Consider the following 27,683-nt stretch of genomic DNA (forward strand, 5'->3'; position numbering starts at 1 on the left):
AAATGTTGGACGTCCAAGTTGGTTGACAGACGGTCACGTTTCCTCGACGTCTGGTCATCGCGTCAGCGCCTGCCGAGTGACCAGCACGTACCCTCGCTTTCTCGACGAACCGCCGAGCCGGCCAACCCCGCGGCAGTAAGAACGCGTTCGTGCTCACGCGAAGACGCGAACCGACGCCGCGGCACGTCGATGCCGATCACCGACGCTTCCTCGAGGTTTGCATCCTCGTAAATGCACCCTGCCCGGCGACTCCGACTCGCTGTTCACCTGGTAGCCAGGTAAGACGCGTCTTCTACTACTCTCCACACGCTTTCGTCTGGGCTCTTTGCTTAGCTCGTTGAAAGTAGTAGAGTACAAGCATTGAGACCATCACTGGTGACACGGTACGGGCTAATTCGACGATCCAGATGGATCATTGTGAATGTCATCGTCGAACAAGTGAACAAGGAATTCTAGGAAATTTGAAGATTCTCGAAGAGGTTAAAGTGCGGACAAGGATTGGATTTATCTGTTTCAAAGTGTTTCGAGTTGAATGGAAACTAAGATCTTTTGTGGTGTAGAAGGTTTAAAGTTTCTCTCTCTCTCTCTTTGGACGATGGACTATTTTTCAGAAAGCTTCGCCTCGTTTGAATCGAGGTTTCTTCGGAGCAATCCAAATCTCGTTCAATTGTTTTCAATTTCTGACGCATTGGTGGAATTCGCGGAGCGCGTGGCCGCTCTCGTGACTGGCGCACGAGGTCGTACTTGAAATTTCATGGGTCATGCCTTTTTTTGGTTTAATCAGATAGCATCTGTTACGAAGCCAACGTGATTATTATAACGGCCACCTTGACCATTTACTGAGCATACCTCGCGTTCTTCCTACAAAGTGATCTCTTGTTTTCTTCTTTTCCTTCTTGGTTAATTGGTTTGGTTCAATTTCAAGATTTTACGCGAGACACCAACTGATCGCAGGATCATGGACTTCTTCGTCGAGTCGCGATTTGAAAGTTCAACAGGGTGGTTCTTGAGGTTCTTCTTGAAAGAAGAAAAACTTACGCGCCTTCCTCGCGGTGGTCTTCGTGGTGGACGGATTTAAATCGAATCGATAAAAGTCCGACTGTTCCACTTAGATGGGCAAGGAAAAGTCCTGCGGAATTTCCTTCTTTCCTCGCCGGACGATACGTAGCCTCGTTGCAATTCTTTTCTTCGTGTTGGCTGTGTCATTAAGCTCAAGTTAGTTTTTATTACACGGTTGAAACGTAGAGGAGAGACTTGGAGATCGATGAAATCCATCAAGATTCAGACTCGAATTAAGCTCTTAATTCACCGCGTTTTGGGCGAGAGTGTTCTGGAACCAAGAAATGATCACTCTATTTAATATATTGCTTTTTGTCGTGTCCACTGTGTGGAATTATTCATGCACACGCTTATATATTTTCACTCTTGATCGATGACGATTGTCAGGGAACACGAGGACTGGTGAGAGTTTGTCCGAATTAAAGCGGCGACACAAAAGCCGCGCAATTTCGGAGCAAACGGAATGGCGCTTGTACTATATTATGTATATTTGTATATATATATGTATATTTGTGTACGCGTTTCATTGCTTCTGTGTGACGAAGGAGAAAATGAACTCAGGAATTATACGTGAAAATAGTACAACCTGCAATTTCGACTAAATCGGAATTTATCGTTTCAAATTAGCCGCAACTGTGTCACGAAGTTAATAGTTGAACTTGTTCTGGCGACGGAAGGTTTTATACTTGTACTAGTCGCTGCGACGAACTAGCTAGAACGCGGTGACGAAACGTAACTTTGCCCGCGTGAACAATTTTCACTAACTTTCGCAGCTTGAGATTCCGCTTCGTGAAACAATCTCGTATAATTTGCAACGATTGTTTCTCAGCAGCCATGAGAATAGATCAACTTCGTTTTTTACAAACTATTTTCTATTTGCTTCGTTAGCACAAATTATTCGAGTTCCCTTCAAAATGAAAGAACTTTATTTAACTTTAAGAAAATTATACAGATTCAACGTTCAAACAACAATTATACATATTGGTCAATAGGAAAGAGAAGTGGTAAACATTTTTATCTGCTCTATTGAAAAAAAAAAAAAAATACTCCGCAGTTCGGCGTTCAGATAACAATTACATACAGTTGTATGCAAATGCTGGGAGAACGGGGGCTTGCAATTGTCGGTACTCGCGTAACAATTAATTCACTGGTCTTTGCTCGACTGCCCCGTGAAATAATCGGTTGTTACATGATCGTTACGCCGCGCGGAACTTCCTTGGTCCGACAGAATATACACAGGTACTTATATACATACACGGTCGTTGATCTCCCGAGGGGCCGGAGTTGGAAGCCGATTCCAACATTTTCCATTCTCGTTAACGGCTCGTTGATTTACTGTTTCGCTCGCGCTATTTCAGCCGGCTCGGTCTCCCGATAAAGCGTCTCTCCCGCGACATTTCCCATTATAAACGCCAGAAAGAAGCGAGAAAGGATCACGGGGGATAAGCAGGTCTCTTAATTGAAACGTTGCGCAACGAATGCTGACGCGCGTCGCATTGCCGCGCCTCATCGCCGCTAAATCGTTATTTATAACGTCGATCACGGCAAATGTTTCGCCTGGGTCTCGTTAAACGAGCTTCATTAGGCTACCGAGCGTTAGGTTGCCGCGTAATTGAAGCGAATCCGAATGGGAAGAGACGTCCTCCTCTTGTCTTTCCAGATTCGATAATCGGCGATTTCGTTTCGCTTTTTGTTAACTGCATCTGTAGAAAGTTTCAGTTTTGAAGAATAGATTAGCGCAGTCTTTTCCATCCCTCAGTTTTTTTCTGTTTTTTTCTTTTTGTTTCATTTCACTCGTTGCCAGTCCATTCTTGATTAGCTGTTTTTAATCCTGACGCGTATCCTAAATGAGTTTCGTAATATTTTAAACGATACTCTGCCCCGCGGTTTTATCACATTTTCGATTCTTGATTGCAATTAGATAGAGTGCACGGTGCATACAAATGCACCGGGAAAATCGTCGATCATGTCACGTGCCTCCGCATTCATATCTCATGTCAAGGTCACAAATGTATCTTTTACAACGATTCTCGCGCGCGTACCGTAATATTCTACCCGCTTCTTTTACATCAATTATCATACCCGCTCTTTTAGATGCCAACTGATCTTCGTACGAATCTCTATAGAAGTTCCATCCATTTCACAAAAAATGATCGACATATGATAAACCGTTTCTGAACCAGTTGTTACGAAATCGTTTTTAAAACGGTTCTAAAGCATCATCCCCGGACATATACGTCGTTACGAACCGGTTTACATATACTTTGTATACTCGTCCCAGTTCGAGCATCTTCCATTAACGATTTAAGCAACTTAATTACCGGAAACCATTTCGTGCGCTCCTCGACGTTTGCTTGGACCCTGTTTCACAACAACGATTCCTTTCGCGCCTATGTGTCCAACGTTTCTATTGCTGTGCGTGATACTTGCTCCTTCAACAAGAGTAAGAAGGAGAGGAAAGGTTGAAATTCTGTTTTCCGCGAGGAAACAGTCGCGCTTCCACCTCCACGATCATCTTCCACGATCATTGTCGCTGAGGAGGAGAGGTGTTCAGTCGGTTGAAGATCGTTTCGCGCGATTCACGGAGGAGACAGATCTTCCTAGAGAGCGTGCAATAATTTCTTCCCACGGAAAAGGGATCGCGAATCACGCCTCGATCCGCCTGTCCGTTAATTCGAAACAAACGGTCGTCGTAAATCAATCGCGTCGTCGTCGGGGCGATCGAGGGAACGATCGTGAGTCACACATCTTGGCTACGAGGTCGTTCGCGCTCGATCCTTCATGCTGACCAGCCTGTCCCTTGGTGATTCGAGGAATGTCATTGGACACGATGCAGATTCTTCGGGGACCACCGGCATGGTGCAGGTCCGCGCGATGCATCGTCTCCTCCGGATGGTACATGGATCGTCGTCATTACCTCTGTGATTATTTCTTTTCTTTTTCTTTCAATTCTGTTCGCGATTATCTTCGGCATGGTCGGCGATTCGATTGTTTCACTGAGTAGGATTGCTCGAATTTGATACCGGAACTCAAATTTCACGAATGAAACGTAAAAGTTTCCATCAGAGACGTTAAAGTAAAGAAATAGAGAAATTTATTTAGAAAAAAAATTATTTAAAACCTTTCTTTAAAATATCTAACGAAAAAGTATCAAGCATTTTCGAAGGAAATGGAACTTTTTGAGTGTAAACGAGTAAATTTGCTACTTTTTACTCTGACTTTTCGAAATGAGGAACGTACAAGGCGTATATCTTCGAGCGGCGCTTGCAAGAAAATATGGACGGTGAAATCGCACAGGAAGATTTATCGCGATAATACAAAACGCTGTACGACCGCTTTCCATTGACCTATTTTTTTAACACAACACGCTTACAATTTTCCGCGCTAAAATGTAACACGTTCGAATTATAAAACAGCTCTTTTGTAACGCGCGTATCGATACAACCAGTGGATTGAAGGGCTGGTGGAAGACGGCTCGTTAAAATCGTTTACCCATTCGCTGCCGCTGATCATGTAAACTTCTTCATCGAGTTTAATCTCTAAACGAAACAAACGAAAACTAAACAACACTAAAGAATATTAAATAGTAAAGCAGCGAGAGGCAAGAAGGTGGGCAAAATATTTGAAGAAAGAGGGAATATTGCGTGTCCAGACTATTACACAGTCTCGATTACACATATATGTATATCAAGCAGTGATATATAATATATAAAAAAGCAACCAACATTTGTAAGATAAAGCGAGGCAAGAAAACTAAATCCACTTTTCCCTTCAGAAAGAATTTCTCATCGCAAAGATTCGCCGCGCTATCGATCTCCCCCTTTTTATATTCAAGCATCGACGAACGAGCGACGAGCAAAAGAAGAAGTAAGAAAAAAAAAAAAAAAAAAAGAAAGAAAAATCAGAACTAGTAGGAAGAAGCTAGTCGAGGGAGCATACAGAAAATGTAGTTCAACGACGTCACGGTATCACGGCGGTAATAAGCATCGCGCAGCTCTAGCGAGACTGACGCGATCGGCTCGAGCATTCCCGCGTATGAGAGCGTGAATAAAACGCGTAAAGATCGGTGTCCGCTCGACGTGGCCCGCTACAGTCAGAGCGAGCGATTGCGATCGCTCGACGAATAATTACGGATGTTGTACGCGAACCCGCTAATTTGCCAGATGCTGGTTGATTGTTGATTCAGCTTGATCGCCGACGAGTGGAAAACGGGTCGCAGGAAGAAGAAGAAAGACGAAGTCGAGAAATGAATGGAGGCCCTTCGTTCCTAACGTTGCCGTGCTTGTTAGGAACGAACAGGCGGGCTGAATGTTTCAGGGAACTTTTTTTTTTTTTTTTTTTTTTTTTTTTTTGGGCGCGCGGACTTCCGGAACCATAGTGAGGTTTTTGTTCTTCGGGCGGCCGTGCAGAACGAGGGAAATATCCCGCGAATCCGGGGATACGAGACGATTCAATTGCTGTGCTTGTTAGCGATCCTTAATTACCAGTGTGGCCGATAATTCTATAATTTTATAATTTTATTATACTGCGTAGAGACAGATTTTTGTTGAATATATAAACTTTTTCCCTAATCCTTGCACTCTGATTATTCTGACACAATTTTTGGACATTTTCATCGGCAGCGTTAAGGTTAATATGCTAGCTGATTTACAAATTTACAAGAGGACTTTAGAAAAGTTTAATTAATCCCACATTCGTACGAGCTCATCGACAGTGTCTATAAACGAAGATACGGCCTGTTAAAAACTTTTACGAGCTGTTTTAATGCTCCTTGGATGCAGTATGTGGATCTCGATGCAACGTGTTCGAAAAGGAAGGAGTTACACGCGAAATAATTGGCACTCTCTTCCGAGAATTTCATTTAAACGTTCCATCCCATCGAGCTCATAGCTTTTTAATTAACGCAACACGGACACGGAATTTTAACAAGCCAGAGTTTCTCCAGCTAATTTCAAATCTGGATTCTCTCTAATGGTATTTTTTTTTCTTTTCATGACGCCGTTTCATTTTGCGTTTCAGGTGAGAGCGACAACGGATTTTGGCGTCCTCCGCATCCTGCTCGTCTGCATGAAGGACTCGAGGTACCGTGGACTTTCTTTACGTGTCTGACTTAACGTTCTATAAAGTATTTAGCGTTCGAAGTATGCTTTTACGCGAGGCAGCGACTGTTAAAGTGTCACCGGTTGTTATTAACGTGTTCAACGTCGCGCGGAACTTTCGCCGGACAGAGATGCCTCTATCAAAGTATACGGTATACTAGAAAGTTTCGCTTGCGTCAGCTTGCCCCGCCGATAGCTTCGTATCACGACAAATATTATGCAGGAAGCTGAGAATTATGCGTGTGGAGTGAACGAAAATAACTTTAGTGCAACGTTTGAACAGCAGAACGTTGAATCATGGCTGAGAAGATCGCGTTTGGACTTTGGCTATTTTGAATTCGAGATAAACGGATCAGACAATCGTGCAGTACATACGCTAGAGAGTCCAATTTAGCAGAGCCTCGCAGTCGAGACAAGTTTTTTTCAATCTTTGTCGCGCCTCTTTTTGAGTTATTTTTGTTTAAAAGATAAATTTGAAAGTGGATCAAGGGTGAGTAATCTACTATATTTTATGAACTTTTACGGCATCACGGGGTTGTGCTTAACTGTTCTCAGACCGGAACTTTCTTAGTGTCGTTCTTCTCGTTCAATTAATTTGATTTCTAACATTCGATCAAGTTAGATTCTTACCAGGATATGCGTAAGATGTATTTTTAGTAACAATTCAGCTCTGTCAATCGTGCATATAAAGTGGGCCGAAAAATTTCTTTTCACCTATTTTTTTTTTTTTTTTTTTCAATAAAACACGAAAATACGAGAAGAAACTAATTTTATTATAATTTGAATTCAAGTTCAAACACGATTGTTGCATTATGTTTCAAATGTTGAGAAAAGGAATATATAATAAAATTATAATATAAAGAATATATAATAAATAATATAAAGAATACATAACATAAATAAACAATTACGGATTTATTTTAGTAAAAGACGATCTTTGGTGCATTCTGTACTAGTTAACGCTTAACATCCTCGAAGGTAAATGCCGAAGTAATTCGCGATCTCTTTGCAAATCTCACCGCTGCGAGTATTGATTTCAAAATCGATCGTCAATCTTCCATTATTCTCCACGCGATTGTGCAACAGAGAATAACGTCGATTAATTTGGACGTTCGCGATTATCATCGATGTTCCGATGAAAAACGACTCTGGTGACTTTGGCGTTACAGCTCTGGTGCCTCGAAAGGATGAGGCGGCTCGACGACGGCCATGCTCAACGACCGCCTCCGTTTAGGGTGCTCGCGGCAACCGACGGCAATTATCTGTCACCGAATGCGATCTCGCCACCGCCGCCGCCGCCGCCGCCGCGTGCACCCGAGCCCTACAAAATCGCGCCATCCACCGCGTCCTCCTCGAGGGCGCATCGCCGATCCAGTTTCGTCATCATCGCGGACTCGAGGCCCGTTTCCCCGGAGGCGAGGAGTCCGTCGCCGACGCTCGCCGCTGGAAGGATCTCGCCGTTTCGTGGACGCGGTTTCAAGGGGCCGCCACCGCGAGCCAAGTCCAGGCCGCAGTCTCCGGAACACGCGGATGCTCGTAGAAGAGGAAGAAACGAACGACGAGGTAAGACACACATACACAGGGTGAGGTCTCGTAATTTTGTCGTACGAAAAAATGTCTCAGTTGTGGAAGTTACATTGGGCTTTCAGGGGAGCATGTACTATTGTAATCAGTTTTATGTTGTTTTGCTCTTTTATCAAGATACGAAGGTCAATTTTTTAAATGGTATAGTTAATATCTCTTCTCGAATTCGGATGAAGCGTTGAAGTCTGCATAGAAAAGGTTTGTGATATGAAAGTTATCTTCAATTTTTTAAATGGAGTAGTTAATATTTCCTCCCGAATTCGGACAAAAGCGAAAGTGGGGTACATCAAATGGGGTCTAAAATACATAGTTACTGAGATTAATGATCACTTTTCTAATACTCCATAAAAAAATATTTTTACTAATATCTCAGTCAAACCTATGTATTTTAAACTCTATTTGGTGTAATACTTTTTTTTATATCAAGAAATATTAACTGTTCCATTTAAAAAATTGAAGGTGACCTTTGTATGTTGATAAAAAAGCAAAAGAACATAAAACTGATTACAGTAGTATGTGTCCACCTGTAAGCCATGCAACTTCTATCTGAAACATTTTCTTCGTACACCAAATATTTTATGAGTTATTTGACGTCGTCACGTTACGAGAATCACCCTGTATATAACCAGAGTTATCCTAAATATAGCCGTCATATCGAGAGAATACAAAATTACTTTTCACTCGATAAAATCTCAATCTCAAGAGTATGGAGGAATGTATAGATTGCAGCGATCCAAGATCCATCGAGCTTACAGGGAGCTCTAATCGATGTTTGTCGCAATTTGCAGTGTCGGTGTCGCAGCAGAACAGTCCGAGGAGAAGCTTGATCCCGCAGCCGACGCGTCAACGCTCGACGTCCTTGAGCAAATCGACGGAGCGTCTTGCCTCGCCGAGGCTCGGTCGTCGCGCGGACTCGCGGACCCGTGTCCACACCACGGACTCCAGGAATCGTTTGAACGCCTCCGGGAACAGTAGCAGCGCGACAAACCTCGCCGCTCGCCGACAGGGAACAGCCTCGAAAACGCCTAGCAAGCTCTCGCCGATCCAGGGAACACCGACGAAGCCGGAGCGAACGTCGCAGTGCGCGAAGAGGGATCGTTCGAAGGATATGGCGAAGCAACAGAAGGTCGCCGCGTCTCCGTCGAGGAACACCTGGACCGCGAAGAAGCAAAGCCAGGAGAGAGTCACTGGCGTAGGAAAAACGCAGAACAAGGACCGCGTTACGTCACCATCGAAGATTCCGTTGAAAACGAACCGAGTCAGCTCGAACGCGTTGAATCCAGCTAGATTCATCAACATCTCGAACAGCCAAGCCAACGGGAGAAGTAAAAAAGCCGGGGACAAAGGATCGAAGGAGGCACGCGCGAGCACGAACGAACAGGCGATCGAGTCGAGCCAAGGTAGCAAGCAGTCCGACTCGGGAACGTCGAAAAGTTCTCAAGCTAGCAACAAGGGCTCGAACACCGAGAGAAGTCCGGCAGCCGATCTGCATCTCATCGATCTCCTGAAGCAAACATCCGCTGCCACGGGGACGTCCAGCGTGGTGAATACGACAGCGACGACGGCTGTTCAGCCGCTTCACATCGACGCCAACGCGTCGGTTCTTCTGGACGCGGAGGTGTCCGAGAGGCGAGGTCAGCTGGAGAAGAGCCAGCAAGATCTTTCGAACTTGAAATCAGCGAACACGGCTAGCGCCGACGCGGCCGCTAAGCAAGCGCAGAATTTTCAAATGGCGAACGGCAACGAGGATCATCGTCAGACGAATCCTCCGATCTCCAAGTCTGGTAAATCTAACGGCGGACGAACGAAGGCCGGTGGAACGGAGAGCAGAAACGATTCTCCGGTCCCTACCGAGAACGTCGGCAGTCACTCGAAGAGTAACAGCATCAGTCAATCGATAAAAAGCGTGAGCAAGGTGAGTAACGCTGCGAGCAACACTGGCTCGGCGACGCAACGTTCCAACAGGATCGTCCAGAACGCGATCAACGATCAAAACGCGAAAAACAGCAGACCTAACGAGCAGAAGATCGAGGAAACCGCCTCCGTTCAACCGGCGTCGACGAACGTTCAGTCGAGTTCGAGCAAAGCGAACGAGGTTGAGCCGGCGAGTGATACCACGCGAAATCCATCGAGCACGGATGCTCAAAGGACAGCTGTCTCCGTAGCGAGTGCGTCTGTGAAGCAGGAAGATCCCGCGAGAACGATCCCGAGGTCCACGAATAATTCCGAGGCGACGACAAAGGTCGTCGCGAACGCGAAGAACGCGCCCGTTCCCGTGAAAAGCACTTCCGATCAATCAGCCTCCTCGAGGGCGAGCAACAACGTGTCCAACGTGGCTGGTGCGGTGAACAACGACTCGAGGAACGCGAACAGCGCTGGCAAAAACGCGAAAGCTCGTGCCGACAATCACGGGAGTGGCACGTCCGTAAAATCGTCGGCGAGAGTGTCGGTCGATTCGATCGAGAGCGTCCGATCCACGGACACCGGCGTCAGCGTGGACACCGTGAAAGGCGTGTCCTCGCCGAGGGAGAAGACCGGGATGCACGTGGTGAAACGGCCGCAGGAGATCGAGACGTTAAGCGGGAACGTGATGTATCTGGAGCAAAACGGCGAGCCGGCGTAAGTACCATTTACCGTATCGCGTCTCATCGCCATCGTCGTAAATTGTTACGATCCTGAAATTTCCCCCGTTTCGGCGGCGAAATTTCTGAATTTTTATTTATATTGCCTTCACTCTCGGTGAAAATTTCTTACTTCGGCGAAATTTCTTATTTTCTCCAATTTCGGTGGAATCGACACTACACGAGTAACTACGAAGCAGAAATTACGAATGCATTGTCAAGCGCACTTGCAAGATTTATTATACGAAAGCGCGTTTTTTCTGAAAAGAGTTTGTTTGCAGGCCGATCGATTCCATGCATATTTCGGAGAATATTTCACGTTAGATCGAGAGAAAGAGGGAGAGAAAGATCGTAGAATGTTTAGAACACCGCCGACTCGGTGGTTGAAATTAGGCTCGTAGCGTTTCTATCGATTCACTCGCAAGGACTTAAAACTTGCCACCACTTTTCACCTCCCCTTCCCGCCGCGAAATTTCGACTTTGAACGGCCGCTCGTTATTCCTTGATCTCACGAAATCGTATTTATATCGGGACCGGGAGATATTAATCTGGAAAGATCCAGTACAGGCACGGAGGCTATTTATGCCGTCGGAAGCGACAATAAATCGCCGCGGATCCGATGTGGATCCGTATTAAAGGACACGTTGTTAGCGGAATTTATATACGGATGGTTGCGCTTAGTTGGTCTTAGGAACAAAGTGAACGTATTGAAAAGTCGACAAACACGGTCTGTCTAAAAAAAGAGAAAAAAAATTGAACTTGTTCTTTGAAAAAAAAAAAAAAGAAAAATAACAGGATTTAGTGTACAGGATACAGGAAACACACTTCTGCGAGGAAGATATTTTTTTCCTTATTTTTGCGAAGACGTTCGATTATTTTCAAAAGCTTCCGGGGGAAATTTAATGCGACACGAAAGCGGGACATCATTCTCAATTAAAACGAATCGCGTTTCGTGATGAGTCGCGTAACGAAAAGAATCGCTGAGCGGCTTCCGGCGGCCAGAATTATGAGTTACCTTAAAACTCGCTTGTTCGCTTGAAATCGTGCTTGGCCGCGCGCTTAGCTCTCGGCCGAGAGCCCATTTCTCTCCACGGGGCGAAATTGCCCCGCGAGATCTTCCGTTATCAATATCAGTGCATCGTCGCGTAGCTAATCAAGCTACGAAGAGCAGGAAGATTTATCCGCGGGTATCAGCAGTTTATGAAGTGACCGCCGCCTCATTAAGGCCAGGTAATCGCGCGCAAGATCACGAAACGGTTACGTTACCGCGCAGTTATTTATTGTTACGTCTTCCAGCACGTAGATCCAACCGCCTTGCTCGGCCAACTTGCGCGATTTTCCTTAAGCGAGAATTAATTGCGTTGCAGAAAATACTGGACCAAGGTTAAGCTTGACGAATTAGTTTAACGCGGATCGAGTGTCGCCCTTTGCAACTGGCCAGTCTACTTGATTAATTTGCTTTACATCCCCTCACTAACTACGCGACTTTCCCTCAAGCGAGAATTACACTGGACCAAGGTTAAGCTTGGCGATGAACTGGTTTAACGCGGATCGAGTGGTCGCCATTTGCAACTGGCTAATTTACTTTTCACACCGAACACACGTCAACTCTGTAGTAGTGTGCAGTCGTGGCAGAGTTCTACTCGCGATAGGGCAAAATTGCTTTCTGTTCTTATTCTCGCTGCGTGATTATTTTCTTTCACTTTTGAAAAGACAAGAGACAACAGTGGAGTAGTTTTTCAGACGCAAGTTCTTCTCTTGGATTTTTTGTTCGACTGTTTTGAAAAGACAAGAGACAATAGTGGAGTAGTTTTTCAGACGAAAATTCTTCTCTTGGATTTTTTGTTCGACTGTTTTCCGTCGAATTTTATTTCAGCGTCTTCTGTCAGCTTCTACGATCTCTTTTTTACATTTAAATGTCTCTGTCACTCCCATCTATTACATCGTAGAAAGTCAAGGAAGGGAAAGGAGTGTCGCGAGTATGGTCGTTACACGGACGTTGGTTAAATTGTCTTGGTCAGAGCTTGCGTTTCCTGGCGGACATTACTGGACAGGGAGGGTAGTGCGGGAAAACTTGGCCCATCGTAAGATCCACCGAGTTCCTTCACCCCAGCTAGTTGTAAAGCACCACCCTTTCCACTGGTCGATGCAACCGAGTTGGGTTTATCGATCCCGCGGCGATTTACATCGCCACGGCCTGGCTCAAGGGGATTATAAATCAGAATTTCGAATCGCCTTGTTGTACGAGCGTCGCTAATTAACTTGGATCGGATCGGTGGTTGAAAGAGGGGAAAAGGAGAGACGAGGGGGGAAAAAAAGAAAAGCACGAACGACGAAAAGCACGAGACCGTCAAGACCGTGTCTATCGTTCACGCTTTTGAGCCACATAATTCCTTTATTTCTTCTTTCTCGTTCGATAAATTCACTTTTTTCTTTTTTTTTTTTACTCCGTGTAGGTTTGTTGAAACAAACTGAATTGAACTCGTTTATTAAAATGCTTAGATTACCCGAGTCCTCTTCAGAAATTACCATACACAATATCAGAATTTTTTTTGCCTTGTCTTACTAAACTACGTCAACTTCCGGATTCGACACGGATCGTTCATGTCACATAATTCCTTTATTTCTTCTTTCTCGTTCGATAAATTCACTTTTTTCTTTTTTTTTTTTACTCCGTGTAGGTTTGTTGAAACAAACTGAATTGAACTCGTTTATTAAAATGCTTAGATTACCCGAGTCCTCTTCAGAAATTACCATACACAATATCAGAATTTTTTTTGCTTTGTCTTACTAAACTACGTCAACTTCCGGATTCGACACGGATCGTTCACGCCTTTGAGCCACATAATTCCTTTATTTCTTCTTTCTCGTTCGATAAATTCCCTTTTTTCTTTTTTTTTTACTCCGTGTAGGTTTGTTGAAACAAACTGAATTGAACTCGTTTATTAAAATGCTTAGAGTATCTGAGCCCTCTTCAGAAATTACCATACACAATATCTGAATTTCTTTGTCTCACTAAACTACGTCGACTTCCGGATTCCTCAGAAAGTTTTACACGCCGAGCGATTTGACGCTTGTCGATGTTAAAGGTACAGCAAATGAAGCGTGTGTGAGCGTCGTTGCGAATGGAACGATCAAACTTCACCGACACTTTCACGCGAAGCTTCCATTCTCGATTTTCACGACCCATTTCGCCTCGCTTCGTTTTACGCTCCATTTCTCGGATCGTTCAAAAATCACAGTCACAGCGGAGATGTGACTAATTAAGTCACGTCGGTCATTTAATTAATCCATCCAGTTTCGTAACTTCAGCGAGCTCGAAGCAGTTCCTTGTTCACCTGTTACAATGTAAAACTCTTTTTCGAAACGACAGAGCCGACCACGTTTTAAAAATGACTCGGAGAGCCGCAATAGCGTGACGATGCTGCGTATAATCGCAAATATACGTATACGGTGGAAACATAGTGGAAACATTTGGAAAAATATGAGACGTAAGGAGGGCCGGCAATTCGCGGATGGATTCCATTGAATAATTCATCCGACTGTTCGTCTCATTGTCGAAGCTTGTAGCTTTGTTCGTCGAACCAATTCTCGGGAAGTGGTGAATTGCAATTTTCAAATTAAACCCTATCCCGGTGACGCGATCCAGTCGGACTGCTACGTGTGTTTGTTTTCTTTCTCGATTACTGATAAGCCGTGAAAATGGTGTACAATACGAAATCAGGTTCTTTTTTCATTCGTATTTCCACAGGGGAGCCAATTATAAATGCAGAAATGATTGCTCTGAATTTGTGCAATGGAAAAGTTTGAAGTGGAGTTCGAGCGTGAAACACTGACAATGAGCGAGAGCTGCTAACGTTAATGGCCAGCTGTTCGTTTCGATCGCGAAGACACTCTTCCAGCTATATTTAATCATCTTCAATTTTAGTATCGGACGGGCTGCGCTCCGCGCGAGATTAATCGTTTTCCACCGTGATGACGATTTCGTTCGGTGAATCGGTGATGTTTACTTTTTGATCGATCGATCTTCAATCATGCTATTCAATTCCATGGAATAATTTGCGCGATTAATCATCGATCGATCACTTTCGTTTAAGTGAAATGAACACGTTTAATTGTTGATATATGTATGTTTATATTTATTTCAGCCTCTTTGGCCTTGGAATTGACTTTGGTTCTTACATTGCTTTCTCTTAACATTGCACAATTTCACATTGCATTTGTCCTAAATTTTACGTGTAATATTTTTGTATCCTATATTTATATTTATCTTAACTATGCTATTCTTTTGTCTACTTAAGTATCTTAACCTAATTCTTTCATTTTATTTAATTGTTGATGTAACGTGCTTGACCATTGGTTCAATATCAGAGTTAGTAAAGATAAAAATCCGAAGAGAGTCGTAAATTCAACGCACCGTGAAATTCTTCTGAAATTTTTTTCAAAAAAAATTTCACACGCGTGAATTTGCACTCATCACTGGCCCAAGTCGATCCAAGTCGATTTCGTTTTTGCTTTTTTACTTTTCCTCATTGACGAGGTACTAATCGCTGAGGACGCTGAAAATAAACTTCGCCAAACGCTGGACACGCACAATTCGTCTGGTTCGAACAGCCTCGTTTGGGCCGAGCAAATATTATCACGTCTATTATTAGTCGATCGTCCGCTCGGGAAATGGAATTCCTCTAAAAACACGGTTACACGTGCACACCATTTCCGGCCTGTTGAACGTAAACGCAGGCTGGCTCGCGCGATCGATTCGATTTCGTTCCGTTGCACCACAATCTCGTCGAGCTTGCATTACGCATGTCCCTCGTACGTTCGTATAGTTCGTTCATTTCGTCGACGTCAAAGTTTGACTAGTTGGTGTGTCAAACCTTCGAGATCACTGACAATAAAATTCCATTAATATCTTGAAGAAAAGAGTTGTTGCTTGACGAGGTCTGGCTCTCGAGAGACAAAGTGTACATTTGCATACGTTTCGAACATGCAACGTTTTCACAAATAAATGCAAATTTTTCGCACGTGCGATAGCTTTCGTCCGATGCTCCACTTTCGAAAACGGATTTCTTCGTCGAGGGTTCAAAGTTAGCATTTTATCAGCATTTAGAATTTTAATATTTCGAAAACAATTCGCAGTCAGAATTCTTTGCGAAAGGAATTTCAAGTATGATTCGAGGAGAAATTTATTTACAAAGCGCCACCGTTCCGTGTATTTATTAATAAATAATTCGTGCTTGTTTAAACGACCGGCAGCAGATTTATGGTAGCGCGTTACGCTCGCGTAGTGTTATTGAACAACATCGTCCCATTTTAAAAAAATTTTAAAATGCAAACTAATGCGTCGCGCATGTTCCAGTTAATCACTTGGGCGTGATTATTCTCGCGGTAGTCGGAAAGGCACCTCGTTTCTACGCAGAGAAGAAAAAACGAGAGAGAGAGAGAGAGAGAGAGAGGAGAAAAAACACGGAGATAAAGCGAGAATGCGAACAATGTTTCATGCTTGACATTTCGCATATTCAACGGAAAAGGGATCGATATTTGAAATCTGCACGGAGATCCTTGCAAATATCGCGCAGAAGGGAGGCGTCTCGAATGACGCGATCACTCTTCATTTGCCATTTTTCACCTACGCGTTTTCTTTGAGAGAAAGAAAGAAAGCACTCGCGATTGGTCGAGTCTCGAACGTTTTCTATTCTCGCAGAGCGCTTGCACGTGATTCACCTAACTATTACTTAGAATTACACCGGCGATCACACGTCCAGAGCGCTTATTTAATAAATCCCCCGCCAATCTCCATCAATTTCCGATTCTCGCCCTCCTTTCACGCTGACATCAGGAAATTGAAATTTCAATTTCATAATTAAAAATTGAACGAAGTCTAAAGAAAGAAAACGCTGTAATTTCACTTTGTAATTCCATCGAAGAAATTTCAGAAATACACGAAATATACGAAAAAAGAAATTGTTATCTCGTAACAGTTGCAATTGTAGTTGTTGCGATTATTATATATTACGGACATTTTAATTTGTTCACGCAATTATTTTCGCAACTACTCGTTATTCGAAAGAGACAAAGTAAAATTTGTTTGTTTCGAGGGAGACATCATGCGAAAATTAAAGTTAAAATGTCGAGCTGCGTCGATTAATTCCTAAGAAAGATAATACTATTCCATCTAAAAAAAAATATGGATGAGACTTCGAGATTTCCACCTAGACAAATCTAATGGTCGTCGTAAGATAGACCTCCCCCTCCTCGATAGAAAATACATTCTTTGAACAGAATTTTAATTAAAATGAGACAGACCCTGTGTGTGGAAGAACAACGAAAAAAAGAAGGTTAAAATACACAAACACGGAAGACAGCAAGTGTGGAGATAATTAAATAATTAAAATGAAACCTGTATGTGTCGGAGAATAACCAGACAAGAACGTACTCTACCGAAATACGCAAATACAAGAAGCTTTATATTTTTCTCGAAAAAATTCGCCGAAAATTACGGAAAGACAGAAAGCTCGTCTGACTGAAAGCTTTGAAATCTCTGTCACTCTTGACACCCTCGTGACATCCTGTCGTCCGTATAACGTTAGATCACCGTGGAAAATAATTCTATCCTTCCCTCGACGCGTGTGTACGTGTATGCTAGCGCAACCAAAAATCGACGTAACGCGGCTACGTACATAGATTGACCGACGGGCGTTGAGCGTCGCGTGCGGCCAAGGTCGAGCCGCAACTACCCTCATGTATTTCACTTACGGTTGCCACCCTCTTTGATTCGGTGTTTCTTCGCGCACACCGCTTCCGACCGGACGTCCGTCGCTTCAGCGACACGTGTGACTCGAGTCGCGATTTTTGGACAGGTTCGAGCCAGAGTGGAGGCTGAACAGTCGCGTGAGTCGCCCTCCTATTCCACGCCGGATGAACTGGCCCTTCGTGTTTGGCCTAGTTTCGCGCGACACTGACGTCAACTTCATATTCGTCCGCGTTCTCAGTTATTTCGTATCGGCGAATTTTTCAGCTGTCGTTGATACATCGGCGTAGCGTATGTTCGAGTTTGACGAAGCTGGGTTTCCTATCGTCATCGTGTATTGTTCTGGCGATCGCGTTAAACAGGGATGAATGGCGCCAATTTGTATCCTCGTGAATCGCCTCTGTTTGGTTCGCGCTCGGGCAAGATCCGCGGAGATCTAGTCTTGATCGAGCTGACGGGTCAATTAAATTTTGCAGTGGGACCGAGGACGAATGAGATGATTAAGGGAGGATCTAAACTTAGGTAAACCAGGACAAGAGGAAGATTGTTCATCGATCCGAGTAAAAGTGGCGCGGCTGTAAAATTATAAGTAGATCGAACAAGCGTAACGTCAACGCGATCGGCCAAACCCAAATAACGGCAATACCTAACCCAAATCTAACCCAAACCTAACCCAAACCAACAGGTTTTCTGTTTTAAATTACAAACCTGTAGATCGTAATTGCAAACCTTATCCTTCGACATGGAACGTCAACTGTACAAACTGTACAATTTCTATGTTCATTCAATTTTTACATTTACTACTGAGTAAATTCGAAACAGAATTATCCGGCAATTAGTTAACGATAAAAATGTTTGTTCACGGTATCGCGACATAAAAATGTATTTATAATTACCAGAAATTGGCTGAAATTTCATGTAACTGCGCATTTAGTTCGTTCCCTCTTCTTCAAGTGGTCGTAATTGGACGAATTCGAGCGATCACGCGCCGTTTGTCCCAATTTCTCCATCGAAAGCCGATGTTACTTCGAGTTTTCGAAAGTGGACTCGCCACAGGCAGATCCGATTTCGCGTGAAAAATGAATGGAAACACGGGCGTTCGGTCCACGCGAAACCGCAGAGTCATCGATTATTTACTGGAATTTGCAACGCGATTAAGTTTTACCTCTTGTTTATGTTAATTCGCCCTGTTCCCGAGTTAACTATCGGTCACGTAACTTAAAATTAACCACGATATTTGTAACTTTGTTGCTTTCCTTCTTACGGTGCGCATATTCCTTACGGCTGAGGCCTATTTTTGTGGACTAATTTTCCTGCTTGAAAGTTTGAATGTTTCGGGGAAAGTGTCACACTTCCGATCCTAATTTTGCGCAATTTTTCCACAAATTTAGAGATGGAGAAAAAATTTTTTAAATACTTAAAATATCCATAAGTCTCCATAGAGGTAGAGGAAAGATTTTTTAAATATTTAAAATTGTAAAAATAGTTTTTGAATATTCAAGAATAATCCAAGATAGAAGAAAACGTATCTGCGTCGGAACGATTGCATTGTCATACATCGTCATGTATTTTTCTGCGTGCGAAATTCGTATTAAAATTTGCGACAGAATATTCCTCTGGCTACAAGTAACTATTTTACTCCATAGAAATGCAAGTCAAAGAAAATCACCGTGGGAATCTTGACGCGTCTTTTACGTTCCTTTTTTAACGAGCACCACTTTATCTTCGCATTGCATTAATCGAGGAGAAAAATTCAGTTGCGCAACTGAAACACGCTTCGGTCTGGTTTCGTCTCCGTTCGTGGCAGTCGCGCGAGATTCGCAAAGGAAAAGGGCAATTAAAGCGATACACCGCGATCGTCTCATAATATATCATGAGCAACTCCCGGTCGTTTCCTCTCCGCTCACTTTTGTGTTCCTCGTAATTTCTAGTCCGATTATTTCCACCTGGGTTACGGTAATCCGACTGGCCTGGTTACCTGTTGTAAGTAAACAATTAACCGGGAGAAAGTACGCTTTTGCGAAATTTTTAGAACCTAGAATCATAATGAATGCTCCCCCTTCCCCTCAATCCTCAATCAAATTTACACTTTAAACAGCCTTAACTTTAACAACTACAAATTAAAAAAATTTCTCAATTTCTACTTCTTAAAAGCTATCGCGACTGTGACATTCACAGAAATATACAGAAAAAGAAAAAGAAAACTACTAAAGTATCTACAGTACTGATTGCAATAAACTTCAACGAGTGTAATTTCAGTCGCAGCTTCCGCGAGAGAAAGAAATTTCCTCGTCGAAAGGTTTCGAGGTTTGTCAAGTCGCGAGAGAGTTCGAGCCTAAGTCCTCGGTTGAATATTTCTGAAACGGGATAAACGGCCCAGTTTCCACGACAAAACGATCGTGAATCGTTTGGTTTTTGTCGGGCGACGCCGACAATTCTCCGCCTCGCGAGCAGAAGTGAAAGTAGTAACAAGGTAATCATGTCGCTGAAAGTTCCTTCGCTCTTCGAGGGGGAGAGGGGTTAATGACGCCTCGGTTCGCGCACCGTGTAAACTTTTAACTGCACGATTTTGGCGGCACCGCGCGGTAATCGCTGTGTGAATCGCTGCAACGGCCACGGTACGAACTTTCCGCTCGGTGCTGTGCCAACTTTTAATGGTTTTGCTCAACGCGTTTGCACACCGGTGTCCCGACAACCGTGTTTGCACGCGTGTCCCATCAGCGTCCCTCCGTGTCCACCAATTTCCCGGCACGGACACAGCTTTTTAATCCGACAGAGTGAATCGAAATGATCCAGACATTTTCTCGAAAAATATTTCGTGGCCGATAATGTTCCTTTCGCAAGATTTGTATCTTAACTTGTAATCCACGTAGAAACGTGGAAATCACGCAAGCTACGACTTCATTCTTCCTAATTTCTTCAGAAAAACATTTCACGGCTGACAACGTTTCTTCTAAGACTTCTCTCCAGTTCTTTGAAAATTTGAAAATTTGTATATCTCGTCGTATGAAACGTGATGGCTTGAATCCGCGAATTCAGTGATTGAAGCGAACGAATTGTCAGGCTCCGTGTAACGTAGAAATTACATAAGACTTCATTCTTCCTGATTTCTTCAGAAGAGAGTTTTTATGGATGACAACGTTTCTTCTACAAGATTTGCATCTCAACGTACGAGATATGTTAGCTTGAATTCGGGAATTCAGTGATTAAAGTAAACGAATTGTCAGACTGCATGTAATTACACATAGTAATTACACAAGCTACGAGTTCGTTCTTCCTAATTTCTTCAGAAAAAGAAATCTATGACTGACAACAAGATTCTTGATCCAAGAGATAATGAATTCGTAAGTTCAGTGATCGAAGTAAACGAATTGTCAGGCCAAGAGTTTAATATAGAAGTTATCGCTGCAAGTTCATCAGTATCGAGTCATACATTTATGACTGAATACGTGAAAAATACAGTTTGAATGAATTTGTAATACAAAGAACATTCAGGCTCGTTTTACCTTCCGTTCAACGTAAAACATTGAAAGTCGTAGCGTTCCCTATCTACAATATCTTTGCTCTTTATCAGTTCTGAGATCTGAACTTCACTGAACTACTTGATAACGTTAGAACGTTAACACGTACAACAAGTAGACGAAGTTCAAGCAAATCAACTTTCCACGGTGGAACTTTTTAATCAGGCCAATCTCTCGTAGATAATTCGTCAGCGTTTGCTCCGCTCGTCGAAAGGTTTCATTTCAATTTGCTCCTCCTGCACGTTACCGGATTCTCTCACTGTTCTTTGTAACTTCGTTTCGCGTTAATCAGCCGTGTAACCTTCCCTACGCTACGAATTTCTTTTTTTTTTTACGCATAAAAAATGTCCATAGAGAATCGCTCGCTGCGAATGTATTCGCATTCACGATTTCCGCGAGCGATTCGCCACGTGACCAAGCGCAGTATGTTAGCACACGGCAGGACACGACGTTAAATCAGGTTTCGCATAATTTTCCGCACCGCATAATGATATGTTTTCTTACGTCACGGCGGCACAACTCACTTGTCGTTAGTACAACACACTTATCACCCACTCTCGAGCCTTATGATCGCGTGGAATTTCCTTCGGCGACCAGTGATTGACTCGGTAGAAAAAAAGTGTTTCATGGAAACGAAGGGTTCTTTATGAAAAAGAGTTCTTTTACTCTACGTAAAAGAAGAAGTTGAGTTACCTTTTGAGAGGTACACTATTTCTTTAAACGTTGTCCCTTATTTTTTTAATTCAGTGAATTCGTTAGTACTAAATCGACAGCGGCAAAAGCCAAATACGTTGAGAAAAATAATACAATTTCATACAAAATGGTACAATTAAATTTAATTTTTCAGAATAATACGATTATTATGCGTATAATAATTGTGATTGTTGAATTATCTTTTGAGACACTGTATTTCTTTCAACGTTGTCCCTCACTTTTCCAATTTAATTAATTCATTAATACTAAACGGTGAAAGCTAAATATGTTGAAAAAAATAGTACAATTGAACGTTTCTAAAACAAATGGTACAATTAAATTTAATTTTTCAAAATAATACGATTATTATATTATTATACATCGTTGAGTTATCTTTTGAGATACTATATTCCTTTAAACATTGTCCCTCATTTTTCCAATTTAATTAATTCATTAATACTAAACGGTGAAAGCTGAATGAATATGTTGAAAAAATAGTACAGTTGAACGTTTCATACAAAATACGGTACGATTAAATTTAATTTTTCAAAATAATACGATTATCATACACGTAATACAATTATATATAATTGTAATAATAAACGGATAAGAACTTTAGAATTCTTTCGTGAAAAATGAGAAATATCTTCGTGTTTTTCTGACAAATTAATGGAGAAACAGCGATGCAATAGCTTCCTTCTTTTGTATCGCTTGGATTCTTCGATGTCAGTCAAAGTTAAAGGTGTTCGTGGAAAAGCAGTAATTTTAAAGAAACTTGCTGAAGGAGAAAGTTCGCGCCCGATTCCTCAGGGTCTCGCGAGCGGAGCCAGCTCGCACGCACATTCTCGCAAGGGTAGCTCGCTCGGAGTCAAAGTGAAACGCGATTAAAAACTTCGCGAACGTGCCATTGAAACATTCGTCACGGGTTCGCGCCCTTTGTGTTCCCCTTGCACGTTCACCATTCTGAAAAATCCCACGCACTCGTTTATCTATCCCCGGTGATTGCGATTCTTCATAACAGATCCGTCTTCTTTCGTGCAAATGAATCCATGTGTGTGTAACGTCGTTCACAACGTACAGGTTACAGTCGTTAAAGTCACGACTGTGATCGACCAACCATGCTCTAGAGTAACGTTCTGAAGGAGACAAAGACAGGACCAAGCTCGAGAATCAATGTCGTTTCACGCAAGTTCTCCAAGAAAATTTCATGGAACCGGAGGAATCGATACTCGCCGAATGTGAAGAAGATTGTTTCATTGTCAATGAAGTCTGACTAGAGTTATATATCTGGCGTTCATCGACGCGTTCCTTCGTCGTCGAACTAACGCAATAAAAGCTAGAGAAGATAAAGTAAGAAAGAAGAAATTGAAGAATAGAAAGCTAAACAATCGAGTCACGAGAGCTCGAAGGTGGAGGAGGAAAAATCGTGCCAGTGGGAAAGAGGCGCGATGGGAGGGGAGGGGGGGGGGGGTGGCAAGAGTTGACGCGTGGGCACCTTGAGAAAAAAGCGGCGGTGTTAAGGTAAAGAACTTCACCGTGCCCGAGCCGGTGGTGGTATCGATTTCGCGGTCAAGCGAAGGAAGTTGGTAAGCGGGCGGCCGGTTCCCCCTGTACGTGTGAGTAATGCAGTGTCGGCCGCCGAGAAGGAGAAAATCTTTGCGTGACCGGCTCGCTGGCCAGCAAATGGCTCGCCTCCACCCTCGCCCCGCTTCGCCGCCCTTTGTCCTACGAGGTACGTCCTACCCCCGAGGACTGCGGCACCAGCAATCTTCGTGCGGCACACCAGCCGTGCCAGCGCGATGCTCGTTCGCCGTCGCGCGGAGAACGCTCCACTCGACTTTCTTCTTTCTACGCGCCTTCTGCCACTGCTCGCCTTCTGCTCGCCTTCTCAATCGATCCGCCACCCCCGCGGATCATCCTTCGTTCTCGTTATCTTCCGCTATCTCCGCCGTGGCTCGCCGTGAATTCGCCGCGTTTCCGCTCGGCCATCGATCACCGGATCGCGGCGCCCGTTGATCTTTGAACGCGCGGCGCAACAAAGTCTACGAAGCTACGACCGGGAGCACAGGTAAGGACACTCGTATATTTCTCCTCTGCGTGCGTTCAACCTTTCGGCCAGCTTTCGGGGCCAGAAGGGGATAGAATCAAAGTGGAAAGTATATGCGTGGTTGTGGTAACACGTGGGGATTTTCACGTCGCTCTCCCTCCCCCTTCCCCCCACCCCCCCGTTGCTGATCGATAGGATTCTTACGCGTGATATCTTGTCGCGCGGATTTACGTAGCCGCAGGCTTTGGAATTTTGTCGAGGCTAGGATTGGTAATCGATCGGAGGCTTCGTTGGGGACGGAGGTGTCTCGATTTCGAGGTTAATGTGGAGAGGGGTGATTAATTGGTAGTTAATCGACGGAGATTCTGTCGGAGGAACGTTGACGAAATGGTGGTTGATGGACAGGATAATTTATACAGTTAATTATAGCGTGCATGTTTCTAGTACTTTTCTTTGACGCTGTTGATAGCTGCTCTTTGCTTCTTTCGATTCATTGAATTTTGTTTAACTTTTAAATGGCGAGGGAGAAGTGTCAATAATATTAGGGGTACTGAAGAAAGGAGAAAATAAAATATTGTGTTCTCTGTTGTTAATAATCAAAGCAAACGGTCGTCATAAAAATCTTGTTACACATTAATTAAAATAAATAGATATTGTCATAGTTTCTTGTTAAATCTCACAATATATTTAAAGGAGTAAACGTCAATAAAATTTAATAAATTAATTTAGTGACAATAGTTTAACTTGTGCCATCTAGTGACAATAATTTAACTTGTTACAACGTAATCTATATCCTAGTGTAAATATATTGACATTTAGTGTGCTTATTGTTAAATTATATTACTGATTAAAACTGTATTAAATAAAATAAAATTTTGTAGATTTATGAATACCTCTAGTAATTTGTACACTTGAAAAGTAAGATAATTTGTAGATTTAGAATTTTTAAATCGTCGCAGAAGTATCATTGATAACTGGAAAGTAGGTTTCTTCAAAGGACAAGGGGAGAAAAAACAAACGAATCGAGCTGCTTCACGCGCGCTTGACGTGTCTGACCAGCGCGGTACACGTTCACTGGGAAATACTCGATGTCACGAGCACAATGGAACGATCGCTGCAAACGCAACATTATAAGATACAAATATACATAACTGTGAGTGCGGATGTTTCATGGAAATTGGAGAATGCAGAAATATATAAAATTCGAAAGTAAATGTATATATATCCATTTCAATATTTATTAAGCGGGATAGAAATATGAAATTGCACGAACAGCAGTCGAATTGTTATCGTTAATAATTTTCTACGTTGTGCAAAGACAAGGAATAATTCTTTTTCAAAGTGTTGATGACAAACTGCGATATAATATGGACCAATTACATATAGCCTTCAGCTCTAGTACATATAAAAGAAAGAGAATCAATATCTTCCACTCATATATACATATATAATGTAATATCACGTTGTATACATATATAATTTGCACGCTACATATATACATATAATAATGAATAATCTACATATACAATAATATGCGCCGCACACGTACGATTTATACCAACAACCGTCTTAAATATATACTCCCGTGATACCGATAAACCATTCAAACGCAACTTTCTGATCCTTGATCAATGTACAAAGGATATTCTCCACAGTATTAACGCGATATAATACCACATCTGCGTTATTGGAATACCAACTTCAGTCCAACTTCCAAAGAAAATACGAAAGAAACTAAACGACGCTGAATATTAACGATTCCGCTTCGCGGAGACAATTTCACCTCGACCTAGATTCTCCGCCTCTGTGGCGAATATCCTTGAAGGATTCAATGGCTGACAGATCGAAAGAAAGACGGCGGTATCGTTCGATCGCGTCACGGTTCATCGATGCCTGTCATTTCCTTCTTAATCGACGCCCCGAAGGCTCCATTATCGCGCGGAATCGATCGAGCAACCCCTATTTTTAATAATACTAACAGCATCGGGGGGCGCGGCCTCCCATTCTCGATTGCAGGGTGCTGGCAGCGGCGAACGGCGTTGGCGAACGTGCACCCGACAGGCTTCTTACGCGCTGGAAGAGGTCTCTGAGTCGTTGCTGCGAGTGCTGCCCAAGCATGAGGTGTCTGGCGTGTCGTACGGACCCCAAGGGACTCACATGGCCCAGAAGTCACGCCAGGACCACGTTGGTGAACAGGAACGAGCAACCTCTGACCAGGGATAACGTGCCTGCCGGCTGCTGGCCTAAATTCAAGAACAGATGCAGGTACGAAGGGTCATCAGGATGTACGATTCTTCAGACAGAGTGTATCGGATTTTTTTCCAGTTAGTATATAGTTTGATTAATTTGAGTAGCCAGGATGATCAGCCAGATGTTTTATATGTAGATTCGAGAATAGATGCAAATACGAGAGCTGATCGAAGAGTTGCCGGGAATGTACGATTGTTCAGAGAGAATAATTTTGGATACGAGTAACTTTTTTGATATTGTAGTTTCGTTAACATAGATTCCTGTCCCTTCGTTTCTCGAACAAAATAAAAATTTTCCGTCGTTTCTGTCTCTATTATGGAATTCATTATTCTTTCGGATGATTGAAGAAAGATTGAATAAGAAGAAAAGTGATGACAATCGCAAAGTTTCTCTTTGTATTTGTGGAAGAACAAAGACGTCCGGAGAGTATGATATTAATGATATTAATTTCTCTTTCTTCGTGTCAGGTGCAAGCGACTCAGGGAAATGAAATGTTGCTCAAAGAGATCGCGGGTCGCGCCAGCCGAGGCCACCGTCTGCTGCCCTCCGGAAAGAAGGTTCGGCGCCATTTGCCGCCGTCTGTTCGACAACTGCAAATGCAAGCGGAACGCCGAAGCGGAACGCGCAAGAAACACACGTGCCAAGCACAGTCTTACCAGCGTAGCACCGCCCCCGTTGTCGGAGGTAATACTCCGAACACTCGAGAAACTAATTTGAAACGATTGAAATCCGAATTTAAAACTCCAAACAGCAAACCTTATTAGCTCAACTTCCGTTCAATCAGAGATCGAACGTTTCAACGAGAGGCATTAAACCGCCGAAATTAAAAGGTTGAAGACATACTATCGAAATACTAACGATTGCTTTTCCTTCCTTTCCATTGAAACGGCGCAGGAACCAAAAGCTAAGATACCGGATGTTCTGGTAGAGCACAATTCCCTAATGCGTGGCGCCATTCCTTGTCTGCCAGTTCCCCTCGCTTGGTTCTGTCTCGTGTGGAACGTTTTACTGCCTGGCTCTGGTAAATAATAAATAGAAAGAAATTCCTCCAACTAGAATCTCGAGGAACGTACTGAATCTGCTGTGACCTATTTTTTTTCAGGCACTGTGTGGAGCGGTATTTTCAACTTGTGCACCGGCCAGCCGAGATTCTCGGCGGTGGCTGGACTAAAGTCGAGACTAGGCGCGTTCGTGGTGAACCTGGTGGTCGGGGTGGGTCAATTATTCACCGTTTTATTCTGCCTGGTTGGGTGGGGCTGGAGCATTTGGTGGGGCGTCACATTGGTCCGTTTAGCCAGTAAGTAATATTAAACCGATCGATCAACTGAAATCAACTGAATCGTTGCGTGGTAGACAAACCGCGAGAATCTCGTGTTCTCTTGGCGAGTCGTATAATCCAACCGGGTGGACAAGTATAATATCCCTGGCGCTTGGAATGAACTCAATCTCATCCCAAGGAGGAAGAGATAAGAGAATATTAAACCTCTGCGGTACATTTAAAAACGCGGCTCATTCAAAGAACGCCGTTTCCCTTCGTAACTTTTCATTTCTTATCAAGGGACGAATTTTTAATTTCAGTTATAATAACAAAGAAGATATTAATTTAATATCGTTTGATTTCTGGCAAATAAAGAAAATAACGCATTAAAAGAATTAAGTTCACATTTTGGACGATTTCGCGAATGGAAGTAGCTAGCTTTTTTATAGGACATAACTATTAACTGTCCACGTACGTGGCCAAGAGCGTGAAGAGGTAATTAGATTATATAGCCAAGAAGAAGCGTGGCTTCTTAGTTTCTCCATCTGTAAATAAACAAATAAACGTGTTTGTTCGAAGGGAAGTACAAGAGGTTCAAGGCTTCCGAGGCAGCCATCAACGATCCGGAAGCGAAGGGGGGAGAACCAGCGTCTCTGCCCCCCGGTGTACCAAGTCAAGCGTTGAGAGGGATGGAACTGACGCGATAATTCCAAGTCCACGGCCGGGATTCCCGCGGCTTACGTTTTTATATTGTTCGTCTTATAGCGATTCTTCACTACGTGCCTTCTCGAAAGCTGCGA

At 43.2% G+C, this 27,683-nt stretch overlaps 1 protein-coding gene across 2 annotated transcripts; it reads left to right on the forward strand.

The window, feature by feature from the left end:
* Nucleotides 1–27,683, forward strand: LOC122529241 (protein stum). 2 transcript variants are annotated; one of them, XM_043655137.1, is made up of 9 exons: nucleotides 1–278; nucleotides 6,079–6,140; nucleotides 7,328–7,721; nucleotides 8,531–10,361; nucleotides 25,392–25,640; nucleotides 26,093–26,309; nucleotides 26,520–26,646; nucleotides 26,728–26,922; nucleotides 27,463–27,683. In XM_043655137.1, the coding sequence occupies exons 3-9, from the start codon at nucleotides 7,346–7,348 to the stop codon at nucleotides 27,588–27,590; spliced, it is 3,123 nt and encodes a 1,040-aa protein (XP_043511072.1). In that variant the 5' UTR covers nucleotides 1–278; nucleotides 6,079–6,140; nucleotides 7,328–7,345; the 3' UTR covers nucleotides 27,591–27,683. The 2 variants fall into 2 exon arrangements, with proteins under 2 accessions (XP_043511072.1, XP_043511071.1); XM_043655136.1 differs by lacking the exon at nucleotides 1–278 and adding an exon at nucleotides 3,875–3,980.

Source organism: Frieseomelitta varia, unplaced genomic scaffold, assembly GCF_011392965.1.
Source record: "Frieseomelitta varia isolate USP_RPSP 00005682 unplaced genomic scaffold, Fvar_1.2 scaffold_281, whole genome shotgun sequence".
Lineage (NCBI taxonomy): Eukaryota > Metazoa > Arthropoda > Insecta > Hymenoptera > Apidae > Frieseomelitta > Frieseomelitta varia.

Excerpts from the sequence above, each read along its gene's own strand:
- LOC122529241 (XM_043655136.1), top strand. The coding sequence starts at position 3,875 with ATGTCATTGGACACGATGCAGATTCTTCGGGGACCACCGGCATGGTGC. Across the intron at positions 7,722-8,530 it reads AGGAAGAAACGAACGACGAG|TGTCGGTGTCGCAGCAGAAC; the intron begins GTAAGACACACA and ends CGCAATTTGCAG. Across the intron at positions 25,641-26,092 it reads AAATTCAAGAACAGATGCAG|GTGCAAGCGACTCAGGGAAA; the intron begins GTACGAAGGGTC and ends TCTTCGTGTCAG.